General features: G+C 45.0%; 1 protein-coding gene across 2 annotated transcripts in view; it reads right to left on the minus strand.

Moving 5' to 3' along the window:
* The window catches only part of TFB1M (transcription factor B1, mitochondrial), a 191710-nt gene that overhangs the window by 77241 nt on the left and 93851 nt on the right, over positions 1-20618 (minus strand). For both annotated transcript variants that reach the window (XM_044292177.1, XM_044292178.1), the window contains exon 6: positions 20228-20347. In XM_044292177.1, coding sequence (XP_044148112.1) covers positions 20228-20347 — 120 coding nt within the window. The remainder of the gene's footprint in view (positions 1-20227; positions 20348-20618) is intronic.

Genomic DNA, 20618 nt, shown 5'->3' on the forward strand with positions numbered 1-20618 from the left:
ACAATAGGCCTCCCGACCACTACCTTTCACCCTTCCAAAATAATTTAATCACATATCTTCTGGCAAGTGCAAAATACCTAATCCCATTGTTATGGCTACAGATGCAGCTGCTTTTGGTTGCTTTATGTTTAGAGAAGATCAATCTTGGAGGAATTGACTAGTTGGCAGCCACAAACTCATGAGGCCTTTAGGCGTATTTGGGGGCAACAGTTCACTTTGAAGAAATATTCATCACTTACCTCTGCTCCCTCCAGGGCTCTACCCGTCTTTGTGGGTCAATCAACCAACCTCGTATATGCTTTAGTTGGTAATAGAAGTACCCACCCTTCATTCCCCACCCCTTTTACTTCTCACCCCCCTCATTCCTTTTCTCTACCTTTCCCTCCCTTTTTGACCCAGTTGGTCTTTTGTTCTTTGGATTATGTTATTTGCTTAATATACTATTTCAAGGAAAAATTTCAATGTATTCCTTTGTATTTCTCGCATCAACAAATTGCTTCTGATACACTGGTAACGGTATTTCGCTTGTCTGGCTGTTTTGGACTGCCTTTATTGTACTTGTGTCTGTGCGATATCTGTCATCTGTCACATGTTATGTTGATGATTTAGCCATATGCCATCAATGTCCCAGATGGAAATACCCCTTTTAAAAACAATCATTTTAGCTAAATCAGGACAGACTGTCATCATCTGAAAACAAATCACCTAAAAATCATGATACCTAAACAATATTTTTTGGGGGTGGCCATTGTGGAGGATTCATGGTCCCGCATACGGTCCACAAAAAAAACGGAACGGAAGCAGAAAGAAAATACGTTCATGTGCATGAGCCCTTAAGAAGGGGAAAAAACGCATCTCAAAGTGTCATATAGAGTGTTTTCTTTTAATAACGTTTCCAGCTGCATCAACCACCAAGAGATCTTGCCACCGAGGTTGAAGCTAAATTAGGCTTAAAGGGAACCTGTCACTGGGATTTGGTGTATAGAGCTGAGGACATGGGTTGCTAGATGGCCGCTAGCACATCCACAATACACAGTCCCCATAGCTCTGTGTGCTTTTATTGCTTTAAAAAACCGATTTGATACATATGCAAATTAACCTGAGATGAGTCCTGTATGTGAGATGAGTCAGGGACAGGACTCATCTCAGGTTAATTTGCATATGTATCAAATCGTTTTTTTTTCCACAATAAAAGCACACAGAGCTATGGGGACTGGGTATTGTGGATGTGCTAGTGGCCATCTAGCAACCCATGTCCTCAGCACTATACACAAAATCCCGGTGACAGGTTCCCTTTAAAGGGGTTCTGCACTTTTATTTAACTGATGATCTATCCTCTGGATAGATCATCAGCTTCTGATCGGCGGGGGTCCGACACCCGGGATCCCTGCCGATCAGCTGTTTGAGAAGGCAGCGCCGCTGGCAGTAGCGCAGCGGCCTTCTCACTGTTTACCGCCGGGCCGCCCGCCCACTGACGTCACAACTTGTATCAACTAGAGTGGGCGCGGCTAAGCTCCATTCAAGTGAACAAAGCTTAGCCGCGCCCACTCTAGTTGATACAAGTCGTGACGTCAGTGGGCGGGCGGCCCGGCGGTAAACAGTGAGAAGGCCGCGGCGCCGCTGCCTTCTCAAACAGCTGATCGGCGGGGGTCCCGGGGGTCGGACCCCCGCCGATCAGAAGCTGATGATCTATCCAGAGGATAGATCATCAGTTAAATGAAAGTGCAGAACCCCTTTAAATAAAGTGGATGCCACTTCCCAAGACATTTTGAGACATTTGTCTTCTTTTTTATTCATGGGATCCTTCAAAGATCCTATATATTCAAAGGGAAGAGTGTATGATGCAATCAAACAATTGTCAGAAAGGAAGCTTTCCTTCCTGACAATTGCTTGCTCGTTAGTGGAGGTGAAGCGATGCATTTACCTGTAGCGATCACCTCCACTGTATTAGGACAAGCAATGGCTACTGCTATCACCTGCCCCATACAGGTTCATTGTTTCTGGGCAGCAGGTCACTGTTCAAACAGCACTATCTACAGCCCAGAAACAACGATTGAGGTGTCCCCATGAAAGATCTTGTGGCTCCTTTACACAGGCCGATTATCTGGAACGAGAGTTCATACAAAAGCTCGTTCGCGACCTGTGTATTGAGCCGTGTAAACCCACCTTAAGTGTTAACAGCCAACATTGCCAAGGATACATCTCCTTTAGGGCAATCTACCAGCACAGATTCATCCTCATTATTAAAAGGACTTCTGCATTTTATTATTTTTTATTTAAGAATTAAAGTTTTTATGAACAGGAAAAAAACTCCTTGTCTTCTCTGTTCAAGACCACTGAACATTTCTTATTATCTTTTCATCTGTCAGATTCATAGTCACTCTCACGGCTTTGACCAACTCTTTAGTATCATCAGATGAAAACAAATATTTTTTAATTCAGAGTCTGAACCTGAAGAATCCTCAGTGTCACAAAGAGGACCTGAAATAAAATCGTCCACATCAGTATCTGTGTTTACTTTCCCTACATCTAGACTAGGGCTGAAATGATTACTTGAGTGAATTGAGTACGGATACATGCACACAACCGTATGTGTTTTGCGGTCCGCAAAAGAAAAGGATGAAATCTGTATGCCATCCATTTTTTTTTTTTTTTGTGGATCCATTGTAACAATGCCATAGGCTACTTTCACACTTGTGTCAGAGGATTCCAGATGCAAACTGATGCATTTGTCAGACGGATCCGGATGACAAATACATTGAAATACCGGATCCGTGTCTCCAGTGTCATCCAGAAAAATGGATCCGGTATTTTTTTTTCCCCACAGATTTAAAGGTCTGTGCTTGCACAGACCGGAAGAATGGATCCGCCAATGCAGCAATTTAAATGCTAATACATTAATACATTTCAATGGAAATAAATGCCAGCATTCAGGCAGGTGTTCTGGATTTTTGGCCGGAGAGAAAACTGCAGCATGCTGCAGTATTTTCTCCGGACCAAAAACGTAAGAGGGACTGAACTGATGCATCCTGATGCATATTGAACGGAATGCTCTCCATTCAGAATGCATTAGGATAAAACTGATCTGATTTTTTCCGGTATTGAGCCCCTAGGACGGAACTTAATACCAGAAAAGAAAGACGCTAGTGTGAACGGCCATACAGATGAGGACAGCACACAGTGTGCTGTCCGCATTATTTGCGGACCCATTGAAATGAATGGGTCCGCATCATATCTGCCAAAAAAACTGAACGGACACGGAAACAAACAACGTTCGTGTGCATGTAGCCTAACTCGACCCCCCCAAAAAAATAGAGGATTTGTTTGTGTCATGTGGCCACGGAGTGTTAGTGAAGCGCTTGCTATTATTCACCTCTCCGTGGTCACCCACTGGCCTGCACCGCGCTGCACTGTCCCTCCTGACACATCGCCAGGACATAGTGCATGTAAGCATGCCCCATGACCTGATGCTGTGTGACGTCAGTGCGCTGAGAAGAAGATGGACAAGCTGTGGAGCAGCGCCCCTACAGGAGAGGTAAGTACACTGCTCAAAAAAATTAAGGGAACACAAACAACACAATGTAACTCCAAGTCAATCACACTTCTGTGAAATCAAACTGTCCACTTAGGAAGCAACACTGAGTGACAATCAAATTCACATGCTGTTGTGCAAATGGGATAGACAACAGGTGGAAATTATAGGCAATTAGCAAGACACCCCCAATAAAGGAGTGGTTCTGCAGGTGGTGACCACAGACCACTTCTCAGTTCCTATGCTTCCTGGCTGATGTTTTGGTCACTTTTGAATGCTGGCTGTGCTTTCACTCTAGTGGTAGCATGAGACCGAGTCTAGAACCCATACAAGTGGCTCAGGTAGTGCAGCTTATCCAGGATGGCACATCAATGCGAGCTGTGGCAAGGTTTGCTGTGTCTGTCAGCGTAGTGTCCAGAGCATGGGGGCGCTACCAGGAGACAGGCCAGCACATCAGGAGACGTGGAGGAGGCCGTAGGAGGGCAACAACCCAGCATCAGGACCGCTACCTCCGCCTTTGTGCAAGGAGGAACAGGAGGAGCACTGCCAGAGCCCTGCAAAATGACCTCCAGCAGGCCACAAATGTGCATGTGTCTGCTCAAACAGTCAGAAACAGACTTCATGAGGGTGATATGAGTGCCCAACGTCCACAGGTGGGGATGTGCTTACAGCCCAACACCGTGCAGGACGTTTGGCATTTGCCAGAGAACACCAAGATTGGCAAATTCGCCACTGGCGCCCTGTGCTCTTCACAGATGAAAGCAGGTTCACACTGAGCACATGACAGACGTGACAGAGTCTGGAGACGCCGTGGAGAACGTTCTGCTGCCTGCAACATCCTCCAGCATGACCGGTTTGGCATTGGGTCAGTAATGGTGTGGGGTGGCATTTCTTTGTAGGGCCGCACAGCCCTCCATTGTTCGCCAGAGGTAGCCTGACTGCCATTAGGTACCGAGATGAGATCCTCAGACCCCTTGTGAGACCATATGCTGGTGCGGTTGGCCCTGGGTTCCTCCTAATGCAAGACAATCCTAGACCTCATGTGGTTGGAGTGTGTCAGCAGTTCCTGCAAGATGAAGGCATTGATGCTATGGACTGGCCCGCCCGTACCCCAGACCTGAATCCAATTGAGCACATCTAGGACATCATGTCTCGCTCTATCCACCAACGTCACATTGCAGCACAGACTGTCCAGGAGTTGGGGACATGGCTAGGAGTAGGGTTGCACCGGGTATCGAAATATCGATACCCAATTAGGGTTGTTACGATACCGGGATTTAAATTTTTTCAAAACTGGGCTGCGCAGTCTAGTATCACAGAACATGAGCCCGCTGCTGTCAGCACGCCCATGTTCCCTCAGCAGCACAGGGGAGAAGGAATAGTTGTGCTAATTACTACTATCGGAGCAATCCTTCTCAGAACGCCCAGGAGAGAAGCTGATGTCTCCTCCCCATCGCTCCGACAGTAGTAATTAGCATACGGATACGCACAGCGGGCGAACAGAGCGGCACCCAGGAATAATAGTAGGTGCAAGGAGATCCCTGGGCGCTCTACATGTCCTGCTAACTTAACTAAGTCCGAACCCACGAAAGGTAGTTTTTAACTTTTAATACAGGAGGCAAGTGCTGGCAGCAAAATCACATTGCCAGCAGGGAGCTGTGATCAGTGGCAGTTAACCCCTCAGGTGCGGCACCTGACGGGTTAAATGCCGCTGATTTGCTGCCAGTAGCCACCTCCTGTATTAAAGGTTAATTATCATTGGTGGCGCAGTGCGCCCCCCCCTAGTATTAAAATCATAGGTGGGCTGTGTGCCCGCCCCCCCCCCTCAACCTCCCCAGTATTAAAATCATTGGTGGCAGTGGCCACAGAGTCCCCTCACCTCCTCTCATTGGTGGTGCAGTGGCAGCTGATCGGAGCCCCAGCAGTGTAATCCTAGGGCTCCGATTGGTTACCATGACACTACTAAAGCCCTGGCTGCCATAGTTGGCTCCCTGCTGCTGTGTACACAAAGCACAGAGCAACAGGGAGAGTGTAAAGTCCTATTCACCCTGATAGAGATCTATCAGGGTGAATAGGACAAGGGATGAAAAAATCCCAGGTTCTAGCCCCTAAGGGAGGAAATAGTTATTAAATAAAAAGTAAAAAAAAAAACACACCAAAATATTAAGTATAAATCACCCCCTTTCCCAATTTTACATATAAAATATATAAACAATAAATAAACATATCACATATCGCCACGTCCAAAAAGTCCAAACTATTAAAATATAAAAAAAAATCTATGCTGTGAACGCCGGACCAAAAAGCGCGATTCGCCATTTTTTTAAAATGCGGAATGCACGTGGCTTTGTTGGTTTATTTTTTGGGCGTGGTATCGAATGGTATAAAGTATCGCAATACTTTTTTATGGTATAGAAATAGAACAACTCTATACCCAATCAATACTTTTGTGCCAGTATCAATTCGATACCGGGATTAGCCTTCTACTGCGCAGCCTAGTATCACAGAACATGGAGCGTGCTGCTCTCAGTGCACTCTATATTCCCTCAGCAGCACAGGGGAGAAGGAAGAAGTCCCAAGTCCCTCCCTCCCCCATGTGCTGCTACTGCCGCCAATGAGAGAGAGGGGCAGAGGAGGGGAGGGACTGTGGCCACTGTGCCACCAATGATAATTAACCTTTAATACAGATATAGAAGGCAGGTGCCGGCGGCAGAAACACAGACGGCACCCGGCCTCTATGACAGGGAGCTACGATCAGCGGCATCTTAGGGGTTAACTGCCGTTGATCGCAGCTCCCTGTCATAGAGGCCAGGTGCCGGCTATGTGATTCTGCCGCCGGCAACAGCCTCTTGTATCTGTATTAGAGGTTAATTATCATTGGTGGCGCATTGCACCCCCCCAGTATTAAAAACATTGGTGGCCTCCCCCCCAAACACAGTATTAAAAAAATTGGTGGTGCAGTGCGCCCCCCCTGTACCCTCCAGTATTAAAATCATTGGTGGCAGTGGCCACAGGGTCCCCTCCACCCTCTTCATTGGTGGTACAGTGGCAGTTGTGATCAAAGCCCCAGCAGTGTAATCGCGGGGTTCCGATCGGTTGTTAGGGTGAATAGGACAAGGGCTCAAAAGAACCCAAGTGGAAATTGTTAATAAATAAAAGGTAAAAAAAAAAAAAAAAAAAAGTATAAATCACTCCCTTTCCCAATTTTACATATAAAATATATAAACAATAAATAGACTAAAGTCCAAACTATTAAAATATTAATAAAAATCTCCCATGCGGTGAACGCCGTAACAGAAAAAAAAATGCGCGATTCGCCATTTTTTAGGTCATCTTGTCACCCAAAAAAATGGGATAGGACTGTTTGATTATGGGACGGACATTCCATAAAATGCGGAACGCACGTTGCTTTTTTGGTGTTTTATTTTTTTCACGTAGTATCGAATGGTATCAAGTATCGCAATACTTTTTTATGGTATTGAAATCAAATAAAAATGTTGGTATCGTGACAACCTTAGCTAGGAGGGGGAGATGGTGGCATTGGGGGGCAACTGGTGGCACTGAGCAGCAAGCTGGTGGCACTGGGGGGCAAGCTGAAGGCACTAGGGGGAATCTGATGGCACTAGGGGGCAGCTGGTGGTAATGGGGGAAGCTGATGGCACAGTGGGGAAGCTGATGGCACTAGGGGGGCAAGCTGGTGGCACTGGGGGGCAAGCTGGTGGCACTGGGGGCAGCTGATGGCACTGGGGGGCAAGCTGGTGGCACGGGGGGCAAGCTGGTGGCACTGGGGGAAGCAAATGGCACTAGGGGGAAGCAAATGGCACATGTGGGGGAAGCTGATGGTATATGATGGGGGCAGCTGATGGCACTAGTGGGGGAGCCTGATGGCACTGGGAGGCAGCTGATGGCACTAGTGGGAGAGCCTGGGGCGTGGCCTGATCGCTGATGGCGCCGGTCGCATAGCGCTTCTGCTCCGGACGAGGACATCATAAAACGTCTCACAGCATTTGCTCCCGAACCCGAATCTTACCAGGCAGGATCCTGTGAAGAGGTGTAGGCATGGGGAAGGTCCGGAGGCGTCCTGCTCCGACGAAGCTGACAGAATTCTTCGGCAAAACAACCCCACCAGAGTCCGGCCTGAGAGGGACTCCCCCTCCTTCATGCACGCTAACTCCAACGGCGGGAACGCCATCGCCACCTGTACACAGCTCGGCTGCCAGGAGCGGGCTCGAAGGGGAACCCCTAGCACACACACAGCTTACTGCGGAAGTCATGCGATCTATGCTGGATACCCTGCGCACTTCCATGAAGGAAGACATGCTAGGGCTTATGAAAGACCTCAAGAGGGAGATTCAGAGCATAGGCGAACGCACCTCGCACCTTGAAGGGAAGATGGCTGAGTTTGCGGCCTCCCACAACACCCTCATTGATTCCCATGAAGCCATGGAAGAAGATATTGCCAAGATAATGGCTAAATTGCAAGATCTGGAGGACAGGCACAGGCGGAACAATATTAGAATCCGCGGGGTCCCAGAATCGGTGGAAGCACACGAGTTGGAGCATTTCCTGCAACAGCTGCTAAAAGCGGCCCTACCTGAATCCACGGAGAGGGACATGATCATAGACCGCATCCACAGGGTGCCTAAGCCTAAAGGTCTGGATCCCTCGCTTCCCCGCGATGTTATCGCTAGGATCCACTTTTACACCATAAAGGAAGCGTTCCTGAAGGTTCCGAGGCAGAATTCGTCCCCGTCAGATGACTTCAAAGGGACTGTGGTATACCCGGATCTGTCTGCAGCCACACTTGCGAAACGGAGAGAGTTTGCCCCAATCACCGCTGTGTTGAGGCAGCATCAAATTAAATATCGCTGGGGCTTTCCAGTTAAGCTGTTGGTCACATATAATGGGGGACTACAAGTCTTCAACTCACCTCAAGCGGCGAATAAGCACTTGACCGAATGGGGCCTCATTAGCGGAGGCTCTACCCGGGCAAAAGAAAGTGCCCCCAGATCCGAGAAGATGGCACCGGAGTGGGACGTGGCCTGACATGTGAGTTTCAAACGGCAGGGAGTAGCCGGGTGACTGTTCTATTTTTTGATGTTTTTCGGTCCGTAGTGGAGAGCTATAGTTCTCTGCCCCGACTGAACTTGTTTTTTTCTGGTCCTTGACCAGTTTTTTCTGGTCAGGCTTGATACGCTTTGATGACCATCACGTTATTGTATTGTTTTCCTTTAAATATGTATTTTAATTTACTTTTTAGGTTGGTTCCTATACTAATAATACATGCGACATGTGCCACTAGTCTATTGGATTTGGCGGGATGATGTATGGAGGCACGGTGTGGTGCATCACAGCGAGCGTTCTCAAATCAGAAATGGGGCTAAAAATTATGTCATTAAATGTGCGCGGGCTAAACTCTCCGTATAGACGTACGCAGCTATGGTCGGAGGCCCTTAAGTCTAAGTGTGACGTGCTTCTGGTACAGGAACCACATTTGATGGCAAAAGATGCGTTTAGATGTCAGCATAGAGGCTTCCCTGTGATGTACCATTCGCACACATGTAAAAAGAGGAAAGCAGGGGTTTTTGTTGGAGTAAAGGCTGGCATGGCTTTTTCTTTGCAAGATTGCATAACTGACTCTGCTGGGAGATAGGTCATTTTACTGTGCACCCTGGAGGGTAAAATGTTCACTTTGGTGTCTGTTTACGCCCCTAATGTCAGACAGGTGGCCTTCTGCAGGAGGTTGTTCAATAAAGTAGAGAAAGTGGCGGTGGGAGAAGTGATTGGAGGAGACTTCAATATCCCGATTAACTCAGCGTCAGACTGTAAGTCTACACAGGTGAGCAGTACAGCGGACCTGCAGAAGACTTTACATGAGTCTGTATTTCATGATATCTGGAGGTATCAACATAGTGAGGAGCGCGATTATACGTTCATATCAACAGCGCACTTATCCCAGTCTCGCATAGATTACATCCTAGTTACCAAGGGCCTTCTGCATAGGGTCGTTCGGTCTGACATTGGGGGAGCGACTTGGTCGGATCACGCCCCAGTTAGTATTATAATTGAAGATGGACTCCCCAATCTTCCCCGTCCGCAATGGAGATTGAACACGTATCTATTGAAGTGTCCAGACAGAGTTAAACGGTTCTCAGAATCTTTACATGAATTTCTGGCGTTCAATGATCTCCCCGACACCAGTGTACATAATCTCTGGCTTTCCCATAAAGCTTATATGAGAGGGATGCTATTACAAAGTGCGGCCAGATTAAACAAAAGTAGGAATAAAGCTATTCAAGATGCCTTGACTAGTCTAAAGGGTGCAGAGAGTAGTCATAAGTCCAATAATAACCCCTCCACATTGGCCTATCTTCAGAAATGTAGAGCTGATTTTAGGACTATTCTTTTATATCGTCAGGAATTAGGAATGAGACGTATGCAGACAAACTTCTATCACACAGGTGATAGAGCAGGAGCATTATTGGCACGCAGATTAAGGAGTAGAGCAGCGGCTGCTAGGATAACTAGATTAAAATACAACAGTAAAGTGTATTCGCATCCTCAGGAAATAGCTGATGCCTTTGCAGCTTATTATTCCTCCCTGTATAATCTGCAAGCAGATAACCATACGGTTCAGCCCTCTAAAGAAGGAATCTCAGCCTATCTAGAATCTCTCAAGCTTCCCAAGGTATCCGAGGACGAACTGTGCATTCTGAATAGGCCGAAAACCCAGTCGGAGGTCCTCACCGCAATTAAAAAAAAAACGTCTAACAAGGCTCCGGGTCCGGACGGATTCCCAGCAGAATATTATAAAACATTCCAGGCAGCGCTGGTACCTTACCTTGTTAAGCTGTACAATGCGTTCATGACTTCTGGAGATATTCCCTCTGAAATGCTTCCTAAACCGGGGAAGACCCCTGATGCCCCTGAGAATTTTAGACCAATTTCTTTGCTGAACGCTGACCTTAAGCTTTTTGCTAAGATTTTGGTCCAGAGCCCCCACTATCTTTGTCTCGTTAGACGCTGAAAAAGCGTTCAACAGGGTGCACTGGGGGTTTCTGGATCAGACTCTCAGGAAGTTTGGGTTTCAAGGACACATCTTGCAGGCTATTCTTGGTTTATACTCATCACCCAGAGCCAATGTATTAGCCTCGGGCTTCCGGTCTGCTCCTTTTTCAATCACTAATGGGACTAAGCAGGGGTGTCCTTTGTCGCCCCTGATTTTCGCATTGGTGATGGAGCCACTGGCAGAGAGAATAAGGAACTGCGCGCAAATATCTGGAATTAGTGTAGGGAAGACTTCCCACTGTATTGGGTTATATGCAGATGATGTCATTCTGACCCTTACTAGCCCCTCTGAGTCGCTTCAAGCTGTAACAGAAATTTTAAACCAATATTCTTCAATTTCCTATTACAAATTGAATGTCAACAAAACTAATGTTTTACCTATCAATGTACCGGAGAGTCTATATCAGGTATTGAGCACAAAGTATCCCTTTGTTTGGACCAAGGAATCAATAAGGTACTTAGGTGTGGAACTCACTAGCTCATTGTCTACCCTACTCACACTGAACCTTAAAAAACTGAGGTCTGAATTGCACTCGGACTATCTCAAATACAGTAAAGCAATGCTATCGTGGATTGCAAAAATAAACACGGTTAAGATGTTAATTCTCCCCAAAATCCTATACATATTCCGGTGCATACCTTTAAAAATTCCCAAATCGCATATTAAACAGCTGCAAAGTGAAATGCTTAACTTTATATGGGGAAACTCCCCCCCCCCCCCCAGGATAAAGAAAAACGTGTTATATCCCCCTATTATCAAAGGGGGGTTAGGGGTCCCAGATCTATATAATTATTACTTGACCAACCTGATAGACCAGACTATGGAATGGTGGAAACCTTCCTCTCCTCATAAATGGCTCAATATAGAGGAGGTCTATGTTAGGAGAAGGTCTCTTAAATCATTGCTGGCAGCATACTTGATAAAGCCTACCACATTTACTCTGCCTCTGAAAACTATGCAAGCGTCCATGTTTGCATGGGCACACTTATTCAAAAAGAGAGCCTCTTTACCTCTGGAAAAGAAATATATCCCGCTCACGGCCATAGAATATCACATTCCCACACTACAAGTCACAGGGTGGTTAAATTGCGGAATTGATAATCTTGGGACCCTATATGATCAATCCTCCCTACGTACATTTGAGTCATTACACACTTCTTATAAGCTACCTAATCAGGTTTTTTACCAATTTTTGCAGATGAGGCACTTCCTCACTCCCCTTAAATTGGAGGCAACAGTGGATGTAAGTAATTCAGTAGGCAAATTGCTAGGAGGGGAGGGTCGCTCCATGTCCAGCCTCTCCTTTTGGTATGCACATTTGATGAGCACAGACATAGATAGCAAAAAGCCTTTTATGCTTAGGTGGGAGGCTGAGCTTGGAAAGGAATTCTCTTCGAGAGAATGGATAGATGCCATGTACTGGTCTATGAAATGTTCTAAATGTATAAATCACGCAGAGCAGAACAGGAAAATTCAATTGAGGTGGTACTTAACGCCAAACAGACTGGCTCACATCATTCCCAATTACTCTCCATTGTGCTGGAGGGGATGTGGCCGGATAGGATCTCCACTTCATATGTGGTGGGAGTGTCCAGTGGTATCTAGATTTTGGGCCTCAGTAAAGAATACTGTGGAAGAAATAACGGGGGTCAAGAGAGTACTGCCCCCAGAATTAGCAGTTCTCAGTATAGGATTGGAGAGCATACCATGGGAGTGTAGAGGCACGATAGCGCATGTTCTATTTGCATCAAAAAAAATGATTGCACGTCATTGGAAAAGCCCGCAATCCCTTTCACTAGGTGAAGTTTTCAAAATTGTTAACCACAATATGCAATGTGAATTTACATTTGCATCCACGATGAAGGCCAGAATATCGGTGCACAACCTATGGCTGCAATGGTTGTCAAGCCCTTTCGCAGAGCCACTCTCAAAATACCTGATATAGTCTCTCTACGCTTATGCATTTGTGTCGGGTGTATTCATGAGGTGAAATTGATGTCGCTAAATATGTATTCTATTGGAGTCATGTATGGAACCTTTATGATTTGACTTTTGTTATGTTACTTTCCTTTCTGTATGTCTATTGATTTGCTACTAAATTTCTTCAATAAAAACATATTGATTAAAAAAAACTAGTGGGAGAGCCTGGTGGTACTGGGGATGGGGCAGCCTGATGGCACTGGGGAAGCCTGATGGCACTGGGGAAACCTGATGGCATGGGGGGGAGAGGATGAGTTTTTATTTAAAAAAATATGTTCTTTTAATTCGTTTTTTGTTAATAGAGTACTCGATTAATCATTGGATGAATTGATAAAATTCTTGATTACAGAAATAATCGATAGCTGCAGCCCTAATCTAGACATGGACAGAAGTAGATCAGACAAAGACATTTCAGACAAGACAGTATTTCTGTCACGACCAGATCTTTGAGAAGTTCTGTTAGACGTTCTTCAGTACCTTCTGCATGATCTTCTTTTGTTTTGCTTACGTTTTGACATCTCTCCTCCCTCTCCCAGCTGTCATCTATTAGCAGTGATTGCCTCCCTATATATCTCCTCCCCATACTGCCTTACCTTGCGGTTTATACAACTTCCTGGAGTGTGCTGATGCCTGAAGCTGTTACTGCTGCATCCACAAGATAAGTCTCTTTCTTTATTTCTGTTTTCCTGTGGGCTTAATCCTAGGTGACCCTGACTCCCTCCGTATTAAGTGTAGGGAGCCGGTGGTCGTGTCCCCTCACCATTATAGGGTGTTCAGGTGTCATACAGTCGAGGAACGAGGGTATGCAATTTTCTACCATTGATAGTTTTGCATAGACTGAGCTGTAAGGGAGAGAGCTAGGGCTGTTACAGGGCTTACCCTTTTTTTCCTTAGTTTTGGATCAAGTCAGTCGGATCTTCATTTGTGTCTTCTAGTTTTCTGTAACACCATCCGTGACAATTTCTTGCTTAATCAAGTCTTTTAACCACTTCAGCCCCGCTAGGTGAAACCCCCTTCATGACCAGAGCACTTTTTACACTTTGGCACTACACTCCTTTCACCGTTTATCGCTCGGTCATGCAACTTACCACCCAAATGAATTTTACCTCCTTTTCTTCTCACTAATGGAGCTTTCATTTGGTGGTATTTTATTGCTGCTGACATTTTAACTTTTTTTGTTATTAATCAAAATGTAACGATTTTTTTGCAAAAAAATGACATTTTTCACTTTCAGCTGTAAAATTTTGCAAAAAAACGACATCCATATATAAATTTTTCACCAAATTTATTGTTCTACATGTCTTTGATAAAAAAAAAATGGTTTGGGTAAAAGTTATAGCATTTACAAACTATGGTACAAAAATGTGAATTTCCGCTTTTTGAAACAGCTCTGACTTTCTGAGCACCTGTCATGATTCCTGAGGTTCTACAATGCCCAAACAGTAGAAAACCCCCACAAATGACCCCATTTCGGAAAGTAGACACCCTAAGGTATTCGCTGATGGGCATAGTGAGTTCATAGAACTTTTTATTTTTTGTCACAAGTTAGCGGAAAATGATGATGATTTTATTTTTTTCTTACAAAGTCTCATATTCCACTAACTTGCGACAAAAAATAAAAAATTCTAGGAACTCGCCATGCCCCTTAAGGAATACCTTGGGGTGTCTTCTTTCCAAAATGGGGTCACTTGTGGCGTAGTTATACTGCCCTGGCAATTTAGGGGCCCAAATGTGTGAGAAGAACTTTGCAATCAAAATGTGTATAAAATGACCGGTGAAATCCAAAAGGTGCACTTTGGAATATGTGCCCCTTTGCCCACCTTGGCAGCAAAAAAGTGTCACACATCTGGTATCGCCGTACTCAGGAGAAGTTGGGGAATGTGTTTTGGGGTGTCATTTTACATATACCCATGCTGGGTGAGAAAAATATCTTGGTCAAATGCCAACTTTGTATAAAAAAATGGGAAAAGTTGTCTTTTGCCAAGATATTTCTCTCATCCAGCATGGGTATATGTAAAATGACACCCCAAAACACATTCCCCAACTTCTCCTGAGTACGGCGATACCAGATGTGTCACACTTTTTTGCTGCCAAGGTGGGCAAAGGGGCCCAAATTCCTTTTAGGAGGGCATTTTTAGACATTTGGATCCCAGACTTCTTCTCACACTTTCGGGCCCCTAAAAAGCCAGGGCAGTATAAATACCCCACATGTGACCCCACTTTGGAAAGAAGACACCCCAAGGTATTCAATGAGGGGCCTGGCGAGTTCCTAGAAATTTTTTATTTTTTGCATAAGTTAGCGGAAATTGATTTTTTTCTCACAAAGTCTCACTTTCCGCTAACTTAGGACAAAAATTTCAATCTTTCATGGACTCAATATGCCCCTCAGCGAATACCTTGGGGTGTCTTCTTTCCGAAATGGGGTCACATGTGGGGTATTTATACTGCCCTGGCTTTTTAGGGGCCCTAAAGCGTGAGAAGAAGTCTGGAATATAAATGTCTAAAAATGTTTACGCATTTGGATTCCGTGAGGGGTATGGTGCGTCCATGTGAGATTTTATTTTTTGACACAAGTCAGTAGAATATGAGACTTAGTAAGAAAAAACAAAAACAAAAACAAACAAAAAATTTCCGCTAACTTGTGCCAAAAAAAATGTCTGAATGGAGCCTTACAGGGGGGGGGGGGGGGGGTGATCAATGACAGGGGGGGTGATCAATGACAGGGGGGTAATCACCCATATAGACTCCCGGATCACCCCCCTGTCACTGATCACCCCCCCTGTAAGGCTCCATTCAGACATCCGCATAATTTTTTACAGATCCATGGATACATGGATCGGATCCACAAAACACATGCGGACGTCTGAATGGAGCCTTACAGGGGGGTTATCAATGACAGGGGGTGATCAGGGTGAACAGGGTGATCACCCCCCTGTCACTGATCACCCCCCCTGTAAGGATCCATTCAGACATCCGCATGATTTTTTACGGATCCATGGATACATGGATCGGATCCACAAAACACATGCGGACGTCTGAATGGAGCCTTACAGGGGGGTTATCAATGACAGGGGGTGATCAGGGTGATCACCCCCCTGTCACTGATCACCCCCCCTGTAAGGCTCCATTCAGACATCCGCATAATTTTTTACGGATCCATGGATACATGGATCGGATCCACAAAACACATGCGGACGTCTGAATGGAGCCTTACAGGGGGGTTATCAATGACAGGGGGTGATCAGGGTGAACAGGGTGATCACCCCCCTGTCACTGATCACCCCCCCTGTAAGGATCCATTCAGACATCCGCATGATTTTTTACGGATCCATGGATACATGGATCGGATCCACAAAACACATGCGGACGTCTGAATGGAGCCTTACAGGGGGGGTTATCAATGACAGGGGGTGATCAGGGTGATCACCCCCCTGTCACTGATCACCCCCCCTGTAAGGCTCCATTGAGACATCCGCATGATTTTTACGGATCCATGGATACATGGATCGGATCCACAAAACACATGCGGACGTCTGAATGGAGCCTTACAGGGGGGTGATCAATGACAGGGGGGTGATCAGGGAGTGTATATGGGTGATCACCCGCCTGTCATTGATCACCCCCTGTAAGGCTCCATTCAGACGTCCGCATGTGTTTTGCGGATCCGATCCATGTATCCATGGATCCGTAAAAATCATGCGGACGTCTGAATGGAGCCTTACAGGGGGGTGATCAATGACAGGGGGTGATCAGGGAGTGTATATGGGTGATCACCCGCCTGTCATTGATCACCCCCCTGTAAGGCTCCATTTAGACGTCCGTATGCGTTTTGCGGATCCGATCCATGTATCCGTGGATCCGCAAAAATCATACGGACGTCTGAACGGAGCCTGACAGGGGGGTGATCAATGACAGGGCGGTGATCAATGACAGGGCGGTGATCAATGACAGGGGGGTGATCAGGGAGTTTATATGGGGTGATCATGGGTGATCAGGGGTTTATAAGGGGTTAATAAGTGACGGGGGGGGGGGGTGTAGTGTAGTGTGGTGTTTGGTGCGACTGTACTGACCTACCTGAGTCCTCTGGTGGTCGATCCTAACAAAAGGGACCACCAGAGGACCAGGTAGGAGGTATATTAGACGCTGTTATGAAAACAGCGTCTAATATACCTGTTAGGGGTTAAAAAATTCGGATCTCCAGCCTGCCAGCGAGCAATCGCCGCTGGCAGGCTGGAGATCCACTCGCTTACCTTCCGTTCCTGTGTGCGCGCGTTCACAGGAAATCTCGCGTCTCGCGAGATGATGCATATATGCGTGACTGTGCGCAGGGCTGCCACCTTCGGAACGCGAATCTGCGTTAGGCGGTCCGGAGGTGGTTAAGTCCTGTTTTAACCCTTTCAGTACCGAGTGACTTTTCACCCCAGGCCGGTAATAACTTTGGAACGCTTTTATTTATCCAAGCCATTCGGAGACAGTTTTCTGGTGACACATTGTACTTCATGACAGTGGTAAATTTGATTCGATATATTTCATCTTTATTTATAAAATAATACAAAAATTACCAAAAATGTGAAAACAGTCACAATTTTCTAGATTTTAATTTCTCTACTTTTAAGACAGATTGTAATACCTCATAAAATAGTTATTAATCAACATTCCCCATATGTCTGCTTTATGTTGGCATAATTTTGTAAATGTCATTTTATTTTTTAGGACGTTAAAAGGCTTTGAAGTTTAGAAGCAATTTTTCAACAAAATTTCCAAAACCATTTTTTGGGAAAAAAAGTTATTTTCAGTTATTTTGAGGGGATTGTGTAAGGAAACCACCGATAAATGACCCCATTTTAGAAACGACACCCCTCTAAATATTCAAAATTGATGTTACAAACTTTATTAACCCTTGAGGTGTTCCACAAGAATTAAAGGAAAATGGAGGTGAAATTCCAAAATTTCACTTTTTTGGTAGATTTTTTTTGTTAATCAATTTTTTATTGCAACACAGCAAGGGTCAACAGCAAAATAAACATCAATATACATTACTCTGATTCTGCAGTTTACAGAAATACCCCATATGTGGTGGTAAACTGCTCTATAGGCATGTGGCAATGGTCAGAAGGAAAGGAGCGGTATATGGATTTTGGAGGCAGATTTTGCTAGAATGGTTTTTAGGCACCATTTGTATTTGAAGGGACCCTGACATACCCCTACAGTGGAAACCCTCAAAAAGTGACCCCAATTTGGAAACTATACCCCTTAAGGAATATATTAAAGGGAACCTGTCATCAACTTTATGCTGATCTCACTGAGGACAGCATAAAGTAGTGACAGAAATGCTAATTTCAGCGGTGTATCACTGGGCTTATAGTAAGTGGTTGCCGAGAACCATCTTTATAATTATTACAGCCCAGGCCTTGAAAAGAGTCAAATCTACCTGAGAAGAGTCATGGTTATTCATAATCTCCTGTACTCCCGGGCCTATCTGCTGATGATTGGAAGTTCTCTCCTAGAGAGAAAGGGAGAAAACTAGGTAGAAGCCTGTCAGTCATCAGCAGGTGGGCAAGGAGAGCAGGAATTTATGAATAACCATGACGCTTCTCATGTGGCCTTGACTCTTTTCCAGGCCCAGTCTGCAATGATTGTGATGTTGGTTCTTGGCAACCACTTACTTTTAACTTTGAAACGACAGACCGCTGAAATCAACTCACCTGTCTCTACTTTATGCTGCCTTTAGTATGGGCAGCATAAAGTTGATGACAGTTTCCCTTTAAGGGGGTAATGAGCACTTTGACCACCTAAGCATTTTACGGAATTTGAAAACACTTGGCTATGAAAATGAAAAGTTTCATTTCTTCCAATAAAATGTTGCTTTAGCCCCAAATGTTTCATTTTCACAAGGGGTAACAGGAGAAAAATCACCTCATAATTTGTTACCCATTTTCTCGTGAATACGGCAACACCCCTTATGTGGTAGTAAACTGCTGTTGGGGCACAGGACAGGATTCAGAACGGAAGGATGGCTTTTGCAGTGCATATTTTAATGGATTGGTTTGCAGCTGCCATTGGTTTTTATCTTTTTAGTGATTGTCTTATGTGAGGGCTCATTTTTTGCGGGATGAGGTGACATTTTCATTGGTACCATTTTGGGGTACATAAGACTTTTTGATCCCTTGGTGTTATATTTTTTGTTTGGCAAGGTGACAAAAAATTTATGCTTTGGCATAGTTTTAAAATTTAAAGGGGGCATCTCATGTGATATTTTTATAAAGCAGGTTGTTACGAACGCGGCAATACCCAATGTGTCTATTATTTTTGTTACGTTTTACACAGTAAAGGCATTTTAAACAGAATAAAATCTTGTTTTTGTGTTGCCATTTTCTGAGAGCCATATTTATTTTTTATTGTTTGGGCGATTGTTTTAGGTCTAATTTTCTGTGGGATGAGATGACAGTTTGACTGTTACCATTTTGGGCTAATATGCCTTTTTGATCGCTTGGTATTACACTTTTTGTGAGACAAGGTGACCAGAAAATTTCTGTTTTGGCACTTTTTGGTATTTGACATAATACAACAGGGTTCATTAAAAACAGCATACATAATGCAGGTACTCCCCTAGTAGAGAACATGCCATCACCCAACTCAGACATGATTACTGAAGGATCTCTCAAACACAACTGCACCACAATATATGCTCTGTTAGCTGAAGACCTCAGATCATAGGGTGATATCTGCCTTAACTATGTATGCGAGAATTACTAATCAATGCCATGCCACAGTGTAATGCCATGCTGGAAAAGGCCCATTGACACTAGAAATGCCACCTCCCATAGGCTCCCGCCTTATATCATCTGCCAGCACCAAAGATTATAAATAGTGGAGAACTGTAAACTGGAGTGACTCTGTGTGTCCGGTTCTCATGTGGCATTTATTTCCTGGAGCAACAGCGGACTAGAGGAAAGCACCAGCTTAATGCAAATGTTTGACCAGCTGAAACGACTACCAAAGGTAACTGTCAACACTAACCTCTTCACCACATGGAAGGCATGTAATGACTGCAACTACCCTTGTCTGCCTCCACAGGAATGGCCCCACAGCACTGCTGTGAGCTAGACCTCTCCCCACCTGGAGGGAACAAGACACAGAGGAGGAGGTGGTGGAGGATCAATATTATTCTTCCTGTCTCTATCTAGCTGGAATATGGTGTCTCTCTCAATGTAGTGCGGTTGTTGAGGACGAAAAGGAAATTAAAATTTGCATTAATATGCAAATTAGGACATTGGAGTGCTAAGGGTCTGGACCTGTATTCTTGCACCTGCGCTATGGTTCTTCAGCTCTAATGAGAAAAGCAGTGCAGTAATACCATTTTAGGCGAGATGTATGGCCCTGTCAATCAAGGGAGATGGGGGAGTTGCTCGAAGCTGTGGTGAGCATATGGTGCTCTGAGGGTTCAGACCAGACCGTGTGTTCCAACTACATCATTTGCACATTAATAAAAACAAACTTCTCGGTATTGTGCTACATACAACTATAAATAAGATATAATTTGAATCAGCAGAATCAACCTTACCAGGCGGTATAGCCTGTTTGATGGTGCTGATCCTGCCGACAGATGCTCTTTAAATAAGCTATAAGAACATATAGCATCTTACCTCAGGTTTTGGCACAAAGGCTCGACCAGGAATAGAAAAGCAATGCTTGACTTGGCAGAGATACTGGGTCATGATAGATAGTCTACTCCTTTGTTTACCGCCAGTGGGTGCTGTCATCCTCTGAAAAAAAATTGAAGTAGCAATAAACCTCTGTGCACATTGCTTTCTATCAAGGCAAAGTTTTTCACTAATCAATGAGTCCCCATGTAATGCAATTCTTCTCAAGTTTTCGTTAAAGGGGTTGGCCTATCCGGGACATTGATAGCATATTGCTAGGATGTGCCATCAGTCAGATAGGCGTGGGTCCCACCACTGGGACATGCTCCTATCTCCAGAACGGGGCCACCGAAGTTAAGGAGAGCACACCATGCCTCAGCTATTTTCTGAACTC

This window comes from Bufo gargarizans, chromosome 4 (assembly GCF_014858855.1).
Source record: "Bufo gargarizans isolate SCDJY-AF-19 chromosome 4, ASM1485885v1, whole genome shotgun sequence".
Taxonomy (NCBI): domain Eukaryota; kingdom Metazoa; phylum Chordata; class Amphibia; order Anura; family Bufonidae; genus Bufo; species Bufo gargarizans.